Source organism: Amphiura filiformis, chromosome 14 (assembly GCF_039555335.1).
Source record: "Amphiura filiformis chromosome 14, Afil_fr2py, whole genome shotgun sequence".
Classification (NCBI taxonomy): domain Eukaryota; kingdom Metazoa; phylum Echinodermata; class Ophiuroidea; order Amphilepidida; family Amphiuridae; genus Amphiura; species Amphiura filiformis.
Genome location: NC_092641.1, coordinates 57636410 through 57654826, shown reverse-complemented (window position 1 = coordinate 57654826; position 18417 = coordinate 57636410). Strand labels below are relative to the sequence as shown.

Here is an 18417-nt window from a genome sequence, read left to right as displayed (position 1 = left end):
ACATTTGAAAACGATTACTCCCCTTGTGGAAGACATTTCCAAAATCTTCCACAGGGGTAGTATGAATTTTAACTGGAATAGCTCAAGATAAGACAAAGTATTAGATAGAAATGAATGTTACATTATACAAAGGTGAGTGGGAATGAAATGGGCAAATTAATTGTATCATTTATCATTGAAGGAAATTATTTCATGAAACTATGGCAAATTATGCCTAATAAGTGCTACAATTCTTACAATCATGGTACTAGATCTAATGTGAGGTCAGTGTTAACATGGAACACCTAAAAATCTAGTGAATGACTTGAGCTATTTGTTGTTGTTGACCTGCATGTGGTAACTAGGGCATGCATGTCCTACCTCTAATACTACTTCACTCTGTCTTTCATCAGCCACGTCACCTTTAACAGCTTCCACAGCTGCTGCCTTAGGGGCTTCTTCTGGTTCAGCGGGAGTTTCTGGAGGTGTCTTGGATGCTTCTTCTGGCTCAGATGGGGCTTCTGAAACAGCAGGCTCTTCAGTAGATGCAGCAGGAGTCTCTTGACTTTCTGCAGCTTCTGCTACCACTGGAGCAGCTTCTGCTACCTCTGGAGCAGCTTCTGCTACCTCTGGAGTAGGTTGTGCTGGTGCAGTTGTTGTATCAGAAGGTTCTTGAGTCTCTTCTGATTGCTGAGGCTGTGGCTCAGTAGCAGGTGTGGGTTCAGAGGGCTCAGGTGCAGGGGGCTAACATGTGTGGAGAACAAAGACAATGTGCAAAGAGTGTAACATGATTGACATCAAGGTGAACAAGTCATGTGTATGACGGTATGACAAAGAGTGTGACATCACAGGAACAAGATTAATATTAGATATATATACATACACAAGTTGTGAATGTCACCAAGTCTGATTTCAATTTAATATCAAGCTTTTCGGATTGAATCAAACTGAATAGGTACTGTTCAAAAATGTACATAGGATCTATGTGAAACAGACATGAAACAAGTTTCTTATCACTAACACCAATTCAGCATCTAAGTTGTTACGTAATTCTCTTGGTTACCTGATCATGCTATTTTGGTATGCTTTCGAGTGTCATATACTTTGTGTGGATATTGTTTCGATCCTGGTTCATTACTCTAGTGTGTGATCTTGTTGACATAGGCAAAAGAAACAAATTAGTTCGATCTTTTGATCGATCATCGTCGTCCATCGATGCTTGGTCGATCCCTATTATTTATGAAATCAATTAATTTACTATCATTAATTGTGATACATGTAGTGATATTGTCCAATATGAATTTAGCGTTAATTAGTAGATAGTTCATTAATAACAAGCATTGAAGCAGCATATACGGTCGATCCAAAAATCAAAAACAAATTTGTTTCTGGCACCAGAGCAACATTACGTACATAACTTGGATACTGAATTGGCTGTCAATAATGTTATTTAGTGTTATACATATCAAGTTTTCTCACTGCCAATGGATCGTTCCTGTTATTATAACAATAATGAAGAAACATTTGCATCAATGACATTTGTAAATATTTAGTTAGCCCTATATTATGATGTAAATGTGGCTACAGAGTAACAGATAACATACAAGGAAAGTCTGCAGTGCTGAAATATATCAAATTTGAAAATGGTTAGAAATATTACAGGCAGAGGTTGACAGGAAAAATGCCCTACATGTATATACAGTAGGATGAGATTATAATAAGTGGTATAATCCTTGAATCCAGTCAAGATGGTTGAGGTGTCTCATACATTACTGGGGTGTCAACATGCCTGCCAGCTAGCTAAGATGGTCAAGCCTGATCTCAACGATGGGCCACTCCACATGCAGGTAAAATCCGCATTAATTTGCACTTAAATGATCTGCATAAGCAACGGTCTACATGTGCACTGTGATCCGCATCTCAGAAATAATTGTGCGCATAGTGAGCACCTTTATGCCTTACTTGTAAGTGGTCAATCTACTAAATCTAAAGTTTTGGTCAAAATATAAATGTTGACATTTTTGAAAAATGTGAAGAAAAAATAATGAAAAAAACAGGGTCATTCAGTGAGATTATCAGAAAAAGGGGGGTCTTTTGGTGACAGGAAAACAAAAAAGGGGGTCATTGGGTGAGAGGGAGTTCAGTAAAGCAAAAAAGGGGGTCATTGCGTGAGAGGGAGTTGAAAAATAGTGGTCAATGTAGCCGAACATCCCCCGACACCCATTTTTAGTGAGTGCACCCGCGGGGGGTGTTGCAGGGCCCTCATGTCGCAATGTCATCTGCTCGCACAAGAGAAGTCCACATTGATCTGCTTGAATTCACATTGATGCAGATCTCACGTCTCGTGTGAAGTCGCCCAAAGTATTCGGGTTGCTGGCATGTGTGCAAGCAACATCTAACATAAAATCAGTTCAGAAAAATGAAGTGCAAAAAAATTACTATGTTATTACATAGTAGCTCAGATTTGGCTGCAAAAATTAGGGAAAGTTTGCAACTTTGCCTACAAGTGAGCAGTTAAGTGGACGGTTGCTGTATTATGTTTCAAATCTTCAAGTATTCAGGTTTTTTTATGTAGTGTGCTTCTCACATAATTCTCAAAAGCATGTCATATACGGGGATGAAAGCCCACTTTTGACAAAAAGCCTGAAAAGCAGCATGAAAATGACCAGAACTTTTTGGGTTATTCCACTTGAAATCCATACACCCACTATGTCCCACATTAAATCTGTGTTATCATATGATAGATAACCCTATCATGTGATAGAGGGGAGCGTGGCTGAGCAGTTAAGGCGTTGGACTGTGAATCCAAGGGTCCCAGGTTCGAAATCTGAGTGGGTCCACTTGAGCTCAGCTGGCTCTTTGTGTCCTTGAGCAAGGCACTTCACTCTACTTGTTTAGTGCTTCGGAGGGCACTTAGGCCTCGTATTCATAGGCTGTTCCCTTGTGGCGTGTGCCCTTGTTCCGTGTTTACTTTTTCCCATGTGACCTGCCACACAGACAGCCTATGGATACGGCCACTAAGCAAAACAAAGGTTTGTTGTCTGTGTGGCAGGTTACATGGGGAAAAGTAAGCACGGAACAAGGGTACACGCCACAAGGGAACAGCCTATGGATACGAGGCCTTAGGCCCTGTATCCATAGGGTGTTCCCTTGTGGCGTGTACCCTTGTTCCGTGTTCACTTGTTCCCATGTGACCTGCCACACAGACAACAAACCTTTGTTTTGCTTAGTGGCCGTATCCATCGGTTGTCTGTGTGGCAGGTTACATGGGAACAAGTGAACACGGAACAAGGGCACACGCCACAAGGGAACAGCCTATGAATACAGGGCCTAAGCCGTTGGTCCTGTGTACATGTATTTTCTCACATTAATGCAGTGTGCACATAAAAGAACATCACAGGCTATTCGAAAAGAGCAGGGGATCATCCCGGTACTGTTCACTGTACTTCAAAAATATACTCATCTACTCTAGGTTCCAGAGTAAAAAATAAATACAGCTTGTCTGTACGCAGTGTGATAATTCTCATACATATGAGGGAGGAACTAATATGGAAGAAGATACATGTAGATAACACAAGGGTTACTACATGCAATGGGCTATTCCAGTTAAAATTCATACACCCGATGTAGAAGATATGACCTTTATCTTCCACACAGGGAGTGTGAATTTTATGGGATTACTTGAATGGGTGACTCCATTTGAAATCTACAACCCCTGTGTGTAAGATTAAGGTCATGTCTTCCACGGGGTGTATGGATTTCAACTGGAATAGCCCAAAAAGTGGCCCAAATGTACTGGTTTCAAACGATGCTGCACATATGTGAACAGCCAGGTGCAATTATATAAGGTAAGAAGAAGGATTGCTTCGTCAGGTGACTGGCCTACATCAAATCAGCTTAACATGTGAATGCAACTAACTATAGCCCTGGGTTATTACATGCAAGAATTGTGTCACTATCAGATATGATGATTGTGTGGGGTAAGACAAGGCCAGTGTTGAGGTATCTTATATCAAACTATGTTATAAGATACCTACAGTCATTATTGGGTGACTTTATTAACATTGTTAGAAACAAGAGAGGCAGAGTTTCAAGGAAAGATTAAAATCCATATATTCTTACAAACGATGGGTTCAACTGAACACACTTCCCTTAGGGTTCATACCACCAAATCCACCTGTGAAACGGTGAAACCATCTTTGGAAAATCAGTACAATTAGTAATTTTAGTGTTGAAAATTGTGTTTTACTAAAACTTATGAAACTCTTCAAATTTGGATAAACAAAAAACACAAAAATTTGAGTGATGTTTATGTGCACATGAACTCAAGGTCAAAACGGGGTTAGCAATCAGATGTTAACACGCAGAAATATAATTTTCTCAAAAAGTAGATCTAAAATCCGGAGTCATTTTCAGGTATGTTATGCAGAATTCTGTTCTGATATAAACATTTGTATTTCACAGTTGAAGGCGACTCTACTTATGGCTGGCAACGCGAACTTCTTTTTTGTAAGTAAAGTCTATGGAAAGCTATTAGTGTTATGAACCTTCAAAAAGAATTGTTTTACATTCTTTTACAAGTGTATACTACTGTATATGAAAAAAAATATTATACTTTAAATTTGCATTAAAACAAACCTTGTAAACATACAGGTGAACTACAACAAACTGTTACTCTGCATGGTATGGTCTCACAGACATTGCAAATTGCAAAATCATTGCTAGCAATTATTACGGGCAGAGTATTATTACTCTTTATGAATTTGAGGTGTGCATTTTGGCTAGAAATTAATTGCCCTCGTTGAAGCTCAAGCAAAACTGCATTTCACCTATTTCCATTTACATGCATGTTAATCTTTATTCATATTTTAAAACAAAATCACAATTTTAATAATTGACAATTATTGGCGAGTGCACTTTCCCATTTCTACCCATTTTCTTGCTCCAAGTTTAAGCTTATAAACGTCATCCCAAACTTACATTTACATTTCATGATACTTTAAATTCATTAATTTCACTGACAAAAGATGTATGCAAAGATGAAATTTGTGAATCACCTTTGCTAATCGACCCACACCAATTAAGTTAAACATCTGTATGTAACTCAAGTGAGATTACTTTATGCAAATGCTACACCATAAAAAAATTGAACTAAATTAGTATTAATATAATAATTAGTACAAATATGCACATTTTAGTCATAATTAAATAGCCTCTGGGTGTTACTTGTGTCTATAAATTGATGTTTGTCGAAAATGTTGAAACAATATTTCAAGTGCCACTTTATACAAGATTCAGGAAATGTGACTAGGCCAGCTTAATTAAATAGTTTGTCTCAAAGACCTTCCTAAATTGGAAACCTTAATGCGGAATACGTTTTTTTTGTAGGTTCATTTTTTTTACTTTAAATTTTTAAAGGATTTTATTGAGAATTACTACAAGGGCTATTTTTATGTCTGACAATGTCAGAAGTGAGATTTTTTTGTGGCAAATTTGGGAAAAAATAAAAACAACGGGAAAAAATGAAATTTACTAAACGCCAGCGGGAATAACGCGCAAAAAGTGGGTTATTTTACTAATGCGCGCGGGGAATTTGAGACGAAATAATAAAATAGCTGATGTGTGATTTTGTCAAGTCGCCTATCAGTGATTGAGTTAAGTTGTGGCATTCATTAAGCATTATAATTGGTTTACATAATTAAATCAACCATGTGATCTCCAGAGCCACTGAATTAACTTATCCATAATATGGAGACATTGAATGCCTTGTTGGTTTCACAGGTTATCAGCATTAGGATCTGAAGATGGAACTTTTAGCTAAAATTGGAACTAAGTTTTATGGAGTTTGTTTCAAAGTAACAATATCTGAATGTACATTGTGACACGATCAAAGGAAATGAGTCGGATGTCGCTAATATTGCTTTTAAGATATTGGTAAAGAAAGTGGGATTTCAGTTTCCTCATTCCCCTTGATCATGTCACATAATGTAGTCTTGATGTTATTCACAATATCACATTCTCAGCACAATGAGTGTCAAAATATTAAGATAATAAAAGAGGCATTTTGGCTTAAACTCAAGAACCATAACCCTACAGAACTGTAAAACCCATTATATAAGCGGTTATGTTGAGCAATATAATTGGTTTAATTCAGCCAACCTTGGTATTACATGCACCCTTGATTTAACTTCTCTATACTGTAGTGGCATTGAATGCTCTGTTGGTTCAACACTTTGTCAGCATTATGATGGGGCTATTAGCTTTGGAAAGGTTTATGACCAGGGACAGGCGTTTTGCGCGGAACTTTTTTTCCGCGCAATTCGCTAATTTTTTTCCTATGGGCAGGGATACATGATTTGCACTGAAAAAAGAGTTCCGCGCAATTTGCTATTTTTTTCCGCGCAAATCGCCTGTCCCTGTTTATGACACATGTTCCAAATTCACAGTAGTCATATGAAAATATCTATATTAGCTTTGGAACGTTTAATGACTTGTGTCCTAAATTCACAGTCAGTAGTTGTATGAAAATGTCTACATTAGTCTCGATGTAGTGTCTGCTGAGGATTTAAAATATCACATTCTAAACACAGCTTTGCGCTTCTTGACTAGTATTGTGTGTCAAAATATGATGGAAATAAACACTAAAACCTAAACTAAACAATCATAAGAACCTACAGAGCTGCAAGTGTCATATTTGAGTTCATTGAGATGGTGCGCTTATTTGCTATCACTTTTAGGATTCATACACTCTTAAGGTCCGTTCTTGCTTTGCGGTGCATTGCCACACTGCATCGTGGTATCACAATAAAGTTAAAAACATTTAAACTAGGAAATGCGACAAGTTGCTGCAAAAAGTAATTGATATATCTGTAACGCACCACACCGCAAAGCAATTGCAGCGTAGTATGAACGGACCTTTAGATTGGGAGATCAATTTGCTATCACTTAGATAGGAATAATCTTAGCATTTGTAGGACATAGCGACAATCCATAAAAGAAGGACTTACTCAGTCAGTCATCCTCAACCTACATCAATAAATCTGTCATTCTATTAAAATTTAAACAAAAAAAACACAAAATATGCCTGAATGACATCAACTGACATTTAAATTATAATGTCAAATTAGGCTACGATAGCATAGTTCCTCCACAATAGGGGAAGTGCCTCAATTTCCTGAATAAGACTTTGCATTGCCCCTTGGCTTAGGTTTAATGTATTCCTACGGCAATGAGATGAGATACAATACAATGTTTTTTAATCTTTAGTGATCTGGTGATCCATCAAAGTGATCCATCACCTGTCTGTCTATATGAACTATATATCTCAGCATGGCAGGTGGTTGCATGGACAACAACCTTTCTGATTGAATCATAACTTCTCCTGAATTTTAAAGCGAGAAAGACTTTAATAGTTATTCTACACACATTAGATCATTCTCAAAGGCAGTTTTGAACACCACAAATCTGGCTACTTCAACCATGAATTTCAATGCTGAGAATTTTAAAAGAGTGTTAAAGTGGAAATGTTTGCAGCATGTTTATTTTCACACTTTTTGAGTTTCAAACTGCTCCCGCAAAAATGACAATAAGCAAATACTTCTGTGTATAGGTCAATGTAAGGAAACTCGCAAATTTAAAAATCTAAAAAACAAGGGAATATTTGGCAAAAATCTATCGCGCAAAAATTTCCACTTAAAGCTTTAATGAATGAATGATATATCATCAACAAAGCTCTTATGACCTATTTGAAGAGTTCCAAGGAAAAAAGTATTTTATTCTGACACAATAATTTTATTGAGTGCACCTCAAAAGAAAGTGTAAAATATTGCAAAAATTATTCTTTTGGTCTTATGTTTTTCATTTCTCACATGATGCCTTGGGTAAGGTGTATATAGAAAACCAGGCATTACCTTGATCGGAACTGACTGCGAGGTCTTTGTCATTCACTGCACTTGCCCCATATTTCAAATGCAGTAATGGGAAGAACTAAAAATAAATGTTGATATTAATTTTGCCTCCACCAGGAACCCGGGACCTTTTGCACCAGGGTCAAAGAACTTAACCGCTAGGCCATGCTGCTCGATGGTTATGATCATATGGTTAACACAGATAATTTGGAGCGATTGCTGAATAGGGTGCAACTCTACTAGTCTTATTACAAGACTGCCCTACCCCAACCCTAAACCCTAACCCTAAACTCTGTACATGAGGACTGGACTCAAGTCTAGCAAGTTGCACCCTATTCGGTAATTGTACCGATAATTTCAATTCATCTCTTCATATTTGATCTTTTAATTTACTCAAAGACCTGCTTATAAGATCATAAGAATTTTTATCTTATAAAATGTAAGGATATTAATAACAGGTGTGACATTTACTTTTCATTTCTGCTAATATTAAGCTTCAAAAGATCTAAAAAGACTTCCAAAATACAGCAGACCCTGAAGATCAACAGACCCTGAAGTATCACTGTAGTTAATGCAAATACAAACTGGCACGTACTGCTTCCAGCATAATACATGATCCTGTTAAACAAAGAAATCATGGCATTAGTAAAATTACAAGCAGGTTAGTATCAAACACAAATAAGATTGCCAACCTCTTCAACAGGTGTTTCCTCAGCAGCAGGCGTCTCTTCCTCAGATGGCTTCTCTTCTTCTTTAGGTGTCTCTTCTTCAGCTGCAGCAGGCTCATCTTCCTTTGGTTTCTCTTCTTCAGCTGGCGCTTCTTCTGTGGCAGCAACAGTCTCTGTACCTGTGGTCTCATCAGCCTAAGCATGGCAAAACACAAAAGCACCAAATACAATAAAACATGCACAACATGCATCACAACATCAGAAATAGCAACTTTACATTAGCAGATAATGAGGTCTGCTTATTCTCTGTTGACAAGGAGCAGTCTTCAGTGAACAGCTCTTTTCAGTGCCATCAATAGGCAAGAGGTGGCCTATGTGTCATTCTTAAGTACTTTGTCCTGAAGAAGTCAGAGCCACTCCTGTTGAAAGTTTGACAGTTCCAAACGTGTCTGACAGCAAACACACTAAAAAACTTACAAACTGTTATGAACTCCCGTCGTAAAAGTCTATCCCACAACAAATAGCAATGTTTTTATACTTTAGGGCTGAAAGAGAAGGGACATTTACCAGTTCCTTGATTAGTAAGTGACTACCTCAGAACCTGTGACTTTATAACCCTAAGCATGATAAAACACAAAGCATGCATCAAAATCATCAAAATCAATAAGACATGCATGGCATGCTTCACAAGATTGGAAATAGCTATACTCTTTTACTTGTGTTGAGACAGATGGTACACTGCGAGGCTCCACTCGCCTTGATGTCCCAAAAGTCTGAAATTGTGACTTTGTCACTACAAATATGATAGATGACTTAATCCGATAATACATGCATATTAGCAAGAAATACTCTCTCATCACAAATTACAGTAACCGTATACTCAGGCCGACACAAGAAGGGACGTAAAGTGACCGTAACCCAAGTTTGACTTAACCCAAAGAAGAAAGAAACTGTTGCACTCTGAAAGAACATTAAAATCAGTAGCTGACTAAAACTATACCATTTTTTCACCTGATGTGGCAGTGATCAGTACGCATTTCATTGGGCACAGCCTCAAATCGCTAGCGTTCGCTCAAAGCATTTGCGAAACAGCTGCTTCAAAGCATTGACGTCACTGCCACATCAGGATGAAAAATAGTGTATTTCATCTTCATGAATAATATTTGCACATGTTTAAAGTGAAGTTGCGATAAGACAACTGCTAGACAATCATATTGGACTATTCCTGTTGAAATCCATACACCCCCTATGGAAGACATGACCTTATTCTTTCACACAGGGAGTGTGTCTTTCAAATGGGATTACTTGATGGGAGTTCACTCCAAACCCCTTGTATGGGAGATTCTGGTCATGTCTTCCATAGGGGTGTATGGATTTCAACTGGAATAGCCCATTTCTTGTACTACTATACTAACACACACACCCGTTTGTAAATACCTTCAAACGAGGACCTTGACTTTAGGAGGATCAAACCGAGGACTTACACACCCGTTTTTAATCGACACACCGTGGACCTCAAAAAACACACCAGACAACTTAATATCCAACCGAGACACGTCCTATACCGCCTATGGGGGACCTATCTTATATGCTATCTTGTATGCATATTTGCATCATTTACGTCATCCTGGTCATAGTTTCAAACCGAGGACGTCCTCGTTTGGAGGTGTGTCCTCGTTTTACGGTGTGTATCCATATGTAGGTCCTCGTTTGGCAGCATTTACAAACGCACACACACACCCCCACCCACCATAAGAAACTGTCGATATACCGCCAGACATAACATTTAATTTATTTCACTCATTCCTCCATGCACTTATTCATCCATATGATTAATTCATTCATCAAGTTTGATCAATGTTTTACATCATTAATTTCATTCTTCTAAATAATAAATACTCTCTGCTATTAATATAATGACAATTAATCAAAAAGCATCTTGTTCCTCTTTTGCAATGATGCTTATTTTTATCCTTCTCACACTTGATCATGGGCAGGTGTTTTACTGAAATAATATATCTGCTATCTTTTTTGTTGCCTGCTTGCATATCCAATTGACAAGTTTATGATTTGTTTTTATACCTGCCGCTTATGATTTCACTCATATCTTCAATCACACGAGATCTAAAGTAGACATACATCCGTCTCTAATCTACTGCAATTTGCATCTCAACATTTCATATTCGTAGATTTGAATCTCATCATCTTCTATCTCTACCTAGTTTTGTTTCTTAGCTCCTCTCTCATCTCAATACATAAATCTGAAATAAATTGTTCCCTACATTTTATATTCTCTAACAGAGATTGTTCAGTACATTGTGCCTGCATATCGCATAATATCCCATCACCTGATCTATGTTAACCATTCCATTCAAAGCAATGCATACGATTCTCTTAGATTTACAAAGCATGGATTGAGTAGTGCAATTCAGCATTGAGTGCCCCTCATAGCACTGTATACCTGGTATAGCATCAATCATACATACAAAGCCTTGCTATATCTATCCCAAGCCCCAGGTATTGTCTGTGTGATGTATATCAAGTAGCTAGCTAGGGTTAGAGAGCGAGAAACAGAGATATTTATTTTATACAGGGTTGCCATTTTGTTAAACCAAAAGCATACCTTATGTAAAAGGTGGTATAATAGCTGGCGACATTTTAGAATTCCAGGCGCCAAAACAAACTCACTCATCTCCCTTCCTCCTCAAACTCGTTTACTTGATTTCCGACACTCTTTACTACTTCCCTCCTTTCCTCACTAACTATCTCTCCATCACCTCCTCTCTCCTGCTCACACATTTATCTCCTCCCCTACTACACATTCACTCACTTCCCTCAATCGCTCTCTTGCACACTCACTCCAATTATTCAAATCTTACCCCCTCTCTTATTCACAAACCTCTCTCCTCCCCACACACTCTTGCTCACACATTCAATCACCTCTTCCTTCAAATGCTTTTTTGCACTCTCACTCCAATTACTTTATTCTTCATCCCCTCTCTCTTCATCCCCTCTCTTTCCCCCCCTCTCTCCTCTGTTATTCTCTATCTCACATATTCAACCACCTCCTCCCTCACTCACTCCCTTGCACGCTCACTCCACTCACTCATGTTTCTACATGTATGTCACTTACTACTGAACAATGAAGTAATCAAAGGTTACATACATTTGTAGTGACAAATCCAGAAAATAGAACACACTGTAATTTAACAAATTAACACTTTTGTGTACTAAGTGCATTGAAGACATTGAAGAATCTTTACAAATTAACATAATGCATTATTCAAGCAAATGTTGTGTGCCGGCACCATCAAAGGTAGACATATTTAATGCTCTGCGTGCTAGCCATGCACTCCAATGGAAAAAGTTCAAGTTTTGAAATATTTTCTCAAAATATCAAGAGCTATCTTAAGAACTACTGAACCAATACTAGGCTTGTTTGTACTCATTTTAATGCATTTTTCATGCTGATTCCAAATATGGTCATAAAAATTTACATATCTGAAATTTTTTGAATTTTAAAAAAAGATTTGAAACTTGTCGTCTGCAGTCGACACCCGCGTGAAGACAGTTAAGCAAGGTGAATTGGAAGTTGCCCAATTGTGTATGGGTAACGCACCTCTTGGCAACATGAAAAAGAGAGGTATACCGTACATGGATGCACGCAGAACAAGACATATTATTTGCCGTCATATCATAAAGGTGCTACATTCGGCATGATTAATTTAATTTGCAATTTGACACTTCTAACAAGCTTGCTTTAGGTTGGAACAGATTTTCTTTGCTTGGAATGTATCACATAAACAGACACATTAATGCATGTTTGAATTTTGTGCCGTCATACACTGTTCCTAGAAAAATATAGAGAGACTAGATCAGCTAGACTAGCATATTTGACAAAAAATATTAAGTTATATCAAAGGTGAATTCTTGAGATTCAGAACTTTATGCAAGTATTGAACATGCATCCCGATAAACATTTGTGAAACAGCTGCAGAAATCACATAAAATGCATGCATCAATGCTCACTGCTAGTATACAAACAACATAACAACATACACTTCATTATCTAGCAAGGACATTACAACTAAACCCATCATATACCAAGCACTCTGTACTATACACTACATAATTATTTTAGTACTTAACACCCATAGAGTACACACAACCACTATGTAATAGAAGATGAGTATAGCTTTTCTTGGCAGGTCTGATGCAGCTTGAGCCAATTCAGTCACATCATATTCAGTTGAAGAGGTCAACTGAGTGTGCAACAAGATTGCCAGGGTTTGAACCCACCACCTCATGATGATGAGTTAAAGTCTGGGTAAGCCAGGGTTTGAACCCACCACCTCTGGGTAAGCCACTAGTTGTGCCCTCTGAAGTATACTAATACAACTTTTTAATAACTATGATCTAATTTCATGATAAAGCCAGCAAAAAGCTGTGACTAACTATATACAGCTAATAGTAATCACAATATGAACATACAAAGCTTGAGGAAACGATTTGAATAAAAACGTAACAAAAACAATACACCAAAACTATCATCCATACTCTTAAAAAAAAAGTTGCACAATGTTATAAAACACCACATAAAACATGCATGCATCTAACTATTGTAATCAGGCATGACAGGTGCATAAGCATGCCTTATTGGACTATTCCAGTTCAAATCCATACACCCCCTATTGAAGACATCCGATCCAGAGGGAGTGTGGATATTTCAAATGGAGTTACCTGAATGGGCAATTCCATTTGAAATCTACACCCCCTGTGTGGGAGATTAAGGTCATGTCTTCCATAGGCTGTGTGTGGATTTCAACTCAAATAGCATACAACTAAAAATTAACCATATATATTCAGCCTACACATGATGCTATGATAATACTTAATGTAATCAAGCAAATTGAACACAATGTAGACCCATATTCACAAAATTTATTTTTCATCATCATAAGTAGTATCATAGAGGATGCCGGTTATTCTGTCCTCGGAGTACAGTATCCCATGTAAATCATATTGTTTATTCCATAGCGAATACAGGAATATATTCAAACATGGTTTCTAAAATGGGTTTCTGTCAACAATAACCTGATTATTTGGAATGTTCTGTGCAGATTGACAAGAAGCCTCTACACAAAATAAGTTGGACGCTTGTTTGAGCATAAGTGATTGTTATGACATTGTTTCATTTTGCTTGCTCACATGGCCTTATACTACTACTAGCTCTAGGATCAAAGGAACCACCTCATATAAATCTACCAACAAAACACATGCATCACAATGCACACAAGATTTCTTACTAGGACAAGGAACTAAATAAATCCATATGCTGATGATGGTATGTTTATAGAAATGCAATGTAGTGTCAGGAACTGATTTGCTAACTCCCACCACACATGTGATTCCCAATTAAAGCAATGTGGTTTTACTCATGCTATATACACAGTGCTATATCATCAGGGATACCAAGTAGTTCATGATCAAATCAAGCACAAAACCTTTCAGAACCCTGCATGTCAAGCAGACAAAGCAACCAGAAACTATAAAATTATCTGAAATACTCCCATACTCTATATCCCTGGTGTATAGGAAGACAGTGCAAATCACTGGGCTATTCCATTTAAATCCACACTACCCCTGTGGAAGATTTAGCTAAAGCCGTCCACAGAGGGAGTAAGAGTTTCGAATAGAATAAACAATTGGGTAGCTTCCATTTGAAATACTCACTCCACTTGTGGAAGATGTAGGTAAAGCCATAATACAGGGGGAGTATGAGTTTCAAAATGATTAACCCTGATCAATTACATTTAAAAAACATACTCCCCCTATGGAACAAATTTCCAAAATCTTCCACAGGGGTAGTGTGGATTTCAACTGGAATAGCCCATTTTCTGCTTTTTCAACTACATTGCAAGTCACATTCCTAATGCATGATGCAGATTTCATCTCTCTACACGCAAGTAGGCTGTCGGTGAATGAACATTATACCTCCTTTTTCCTGTGTTTCCTGATCCTCATTCCTTTAAAACTAGCCTGGATTTTTTCGGCGGCTTTAGCCACCTCGGGATCATTTAGATCGATGTCGACCTCCTCCTCCTCTGCTGGCTGACATATGTGATGCATGGAAGATAATTAAGGTTACCAAATCAATATTTGGGTCTGTAGAAGGTTGGCTGGATGCTTTTGTTTGCATGCATTAATCAGTTTTTGTTACGACAAATGCTATGTTTTATTCCCTACTATGATTTTCAACTCAAGACTGCCTTTGTTCTTCTTGTCGAAAATACAGCGGCAATTGTCGCAACAACAAATGCATGCTAGACGCCAGACTATATATTAAGGCACTGTAATGATCCTGTATTATAAAAAAAAAAAAAAAAAATAATGGTTTGTCTCAAAGCTCACGAGTGGTTTGAAAACAAATGCGAAATGCGATTTTTTGTTCCTTTTTTATTCCCGACCTTTTTCATGGTATTTGGAGAAAAATATCTGAATTTCGCTGAATTTTTCTGGAAAAACTATAAAAAAAAATTCCGCATTTTCTTTTTTCCAAATCTCACGATTTTACAAATGCATGCGCGAGCTTTGAGACAAACTTTTTTTTTTGCCTAATAAAGTATGGTTGGTTAGGATGAGAGGGTAAAATTCACTATTTTAATCTCTGTAGGTGTTTATCCAATATTGTTGATTTCATATGGCGTTACTAATGGGGCTATTATAAAATTTAGTGGCTCTAACAGCTCCTATCACATTCCTTTGATGGATATTGATATATCTATTAAGGGGTACTACACCCCTGTGGTAAATTTGTGACTATTTTTGCATTTTTCTCAAAAAATAATAACACACTGGTAACAAAAGTTATAATGTATATTAATGGGACAAGGAATCCAATTACTACACTGAAATTTCAGTGACTCAAGACAAGCGGTTCAGTATATATGATACAGGGATGTAAGTGGGGTATTAAAAAATACGGAAAATAATGTTGCAAGGTTTAGCATCCCGAGCGCTATGCGCGAGGCGTTCGGGTCCAGGGGCAGAGCCCCAGTCGGGGTCCAGGGGCAGAGCCCAGCGGGGGTACTGGGCAGCGCCCTTGTTGAAAAATTTTGTTATTTTAGCCTCAATTATAGTCAATATCATGCACAAAAACTGTTAATTTCTTCCATTTTCCATTCATTGAAAAAAGGGAAAAGTTACCATTTTAAGCAGTATAGCTGTCCTATCAACCTCCATTGTCGATACTTCAGGTCCAATAATTATTTCCAAGAAAATCGGTCACAATCCATTGAGCCAAATCAAAACAAACTTTCACGTGTGCAATTGTTACGATGTCAGCGCCCTGGAAGTCAGCAGAATTCTCCTCCGTCAATCTCTTACACAAGTAATACACAACACGCACAAGCTATCGTTTCTCCGCTATAGCGAGAGCCGTACGGTAAGCGGCCACGTGCTGCCACAGAGACGCGAAACTAGCGAAATATAATCGCTTGAGGCGCTATTTTTTTTGTTCCCCCCTGTTCCAGACGGGGTATTTTCGCGGAGAAAAAAGATACAAAGACACGGAAAAAAACGGAGAAAAAAATACATTTTCGTAATCGGAAAATCAAAATTACAGGGAAAATACAGAGATTTTTGGGGATGAAAAAAAATACGGAATTCCGTAAAAATACAGAGAAATTACATCCCTGATGATAGGAAACGAGGTACATCCTAACGGTACCTTATTTCTTATCATAAATAACAAACCGCTTGTCTTGGGTCACTGAAATTCCAGTGTAGTAATTGGATTCCTTGCCCCTATAATATACATAACTTTTGTTACCACTGTGTTATTAGTTTTTGAGAAAAATGCAAAAATAGACACACATTTATCAAGGGGTGTAGTACCACCTTAAATCTTTCCCATTATCACTAAATAAAGAGATTATCGTTATTTACAGCAGGGGGAATGGGCGTTTTTGGAAAAAAAACCTTGTTTTCCGAATTTCTTCATTTAAAACTTAACAATCCCCCATCCTGGTTCAACAAAAATTTCGCATTCCCCCCTCAAGACCCCAAAAAAATTTTGGGCCCCCCCTCAAAATGCCAATTCCCCCCTGTCGTAAATAACGATCGCTCCCTAAATGTGAATATCATAGATTATTATATAAGGGGCCACATTCCAAGTAAATTAAAAAAGATGACCGTAAGGGTGCATGACTTCAGTTAATGCCCACGGCAAAATTGCAATATCAAAATCATAGTGTTACTGTTAGCACAATTAATCACCAAATAATCACCCATTTGCACTGCCAGTAAGTGTATTAGTATCATACCATACCCAAACTCCACAATCTAGAATTTCATGTGTGCAAGAATTCCAACTAACAGATATACATGCCGTACATAAAATATGTATGAGTGGCCTCTCCAGCCACCTGCCTTGCATTATAATTACAAAACAATCTCTGAGAATCAAGCCCATCTTGGGTTTTGGGATTCTTTGGCTAATTACATTCAGCAAATGACAAGGATGTTAAGGAAAAACAATTTTTTTTGGAGGGTGGGGGGGCACTGATATTGGATTGGACATGTCATTTCGATAAATTGCTAACTGATGGTCAATACACATTATTTTCATTTAATAATTATCTTACAAAATTTGACCTCAATTTTCAAAGCTCATGAATGTACAAAAATAAGCATGTTTGAAATCATACTGATTTTGTCAGTAAAAAAAACCATGTCCACGCCATCATTGTGTCTCACCTTAGCATCATTTTGACTTGGTGCTTTTGGCTCCTCCTGAGCTTCCTTCATCTGCTTCACTTCTTTTCTTGCCTTCATCCCCTACAAAATAAGAAGCAATGCAATTGTTGTATAATTAGTTGAGTTTTAAACATCAAATACTTATACTTTGATCAGCTCGTAATCGGCTGGAATTGTTAGGCTTTTACCACTACGCCGAAAAGTAGACCGACGTTTAAAGTGATATAGTTGACCTGTTTGTCTATATTTTGCGTGTTGAAGAAAGTAGACAAAGTTTATGACCTCAATGAATAACTTGTGGTGCTTCTGGTCAGATGTCACAAGACAATTCACAAAATAAAATATATTGATATTAATCCGCGATGTTATAAGGCCCGCCGATTACGAGCTGATCAAACTATAATCAAGTTAATGTGAATAATGCGGTTAGCTTAAATTAGAATAACCAACAATGTTTGGGCTATGATTTCCTTACAGCGAGTGGGATGGAATGAGCCATATTTTCCCAGTTTGAGACATTTATCTAAAAACCCGCAATGCACTTCTTATTATTATTACCGTATTCATTCCAATAAGCGTACAGGGCGCTTAACAAAGTCATTTTGGGTGGGTGCTTATTTTTACATGGTTTACGGAATTTTTTCCTAACAGGCGTTTATTAGAGACAAATTTACGTATGTTATAAAAGGGTCCTGAGACGTTCTAGTAGCTTTTCTGATGAAGAAAATGTATTGCAAGTTTACACAGGACTATTTCACTGTATTGAAGTCTATCCGTCACTTCAACATTAATGGTACCCTTTAGAAAATTGAAAATACCCTGGGTGGGCGCTCGCCGCTTATTGGGGCATGTGCGCTTATTGGAATGAATACGGTACATTGATCTTAGTAATAATGTCAAAAAAATCCAATAAGAGTACTATATTTCCATATGTCTTGCAGTTCTTGAGTTAAGGCCAATTAATATCCACAAAAAAAGTTTGGGGCATTTTCCACTCCCAAGAAAAATCATTCACATGAAGGCAGGTATGACAACCCTTATACCAAGCCTTGAGATCTCCTTTAAATACAATCCATACCGTATTCCTCTTGAGTGTCAGCTTTATG

The 18417-nt window shown here is 37.6% G+C and overlaps 1 protein-coding gene across 1 annotated transcript in view; it reads right to left on the bottom strand.

Moving 5' to 3' along the window:
• The window catches only part of LOC140170354 (uncharacterized), a 142231-nt gene that overhangs the window by 3471 nt on the left and 120343 nt on the right, over nt 1-18417 (bottom strand). The window contains exons 7-10 of the mRNA XM_072193725.1: nt 17312-17392; nt 14549-14665; nt 8579-8749; nt 361-723 (exon numbers count right to left, since the gene is read on the bottom strand). Coding sequence (XP_072049826.1) covers nt 361-723; nt 8579-8749; nt 14549-14665; nt 17312-17392 — 732 coding nt within the window. The remainder of the gene's footprint in view (nt 1-360; nt 724-8578; nt 8750-14548; nt 14666-17311; nt 17393-18417) is intronic.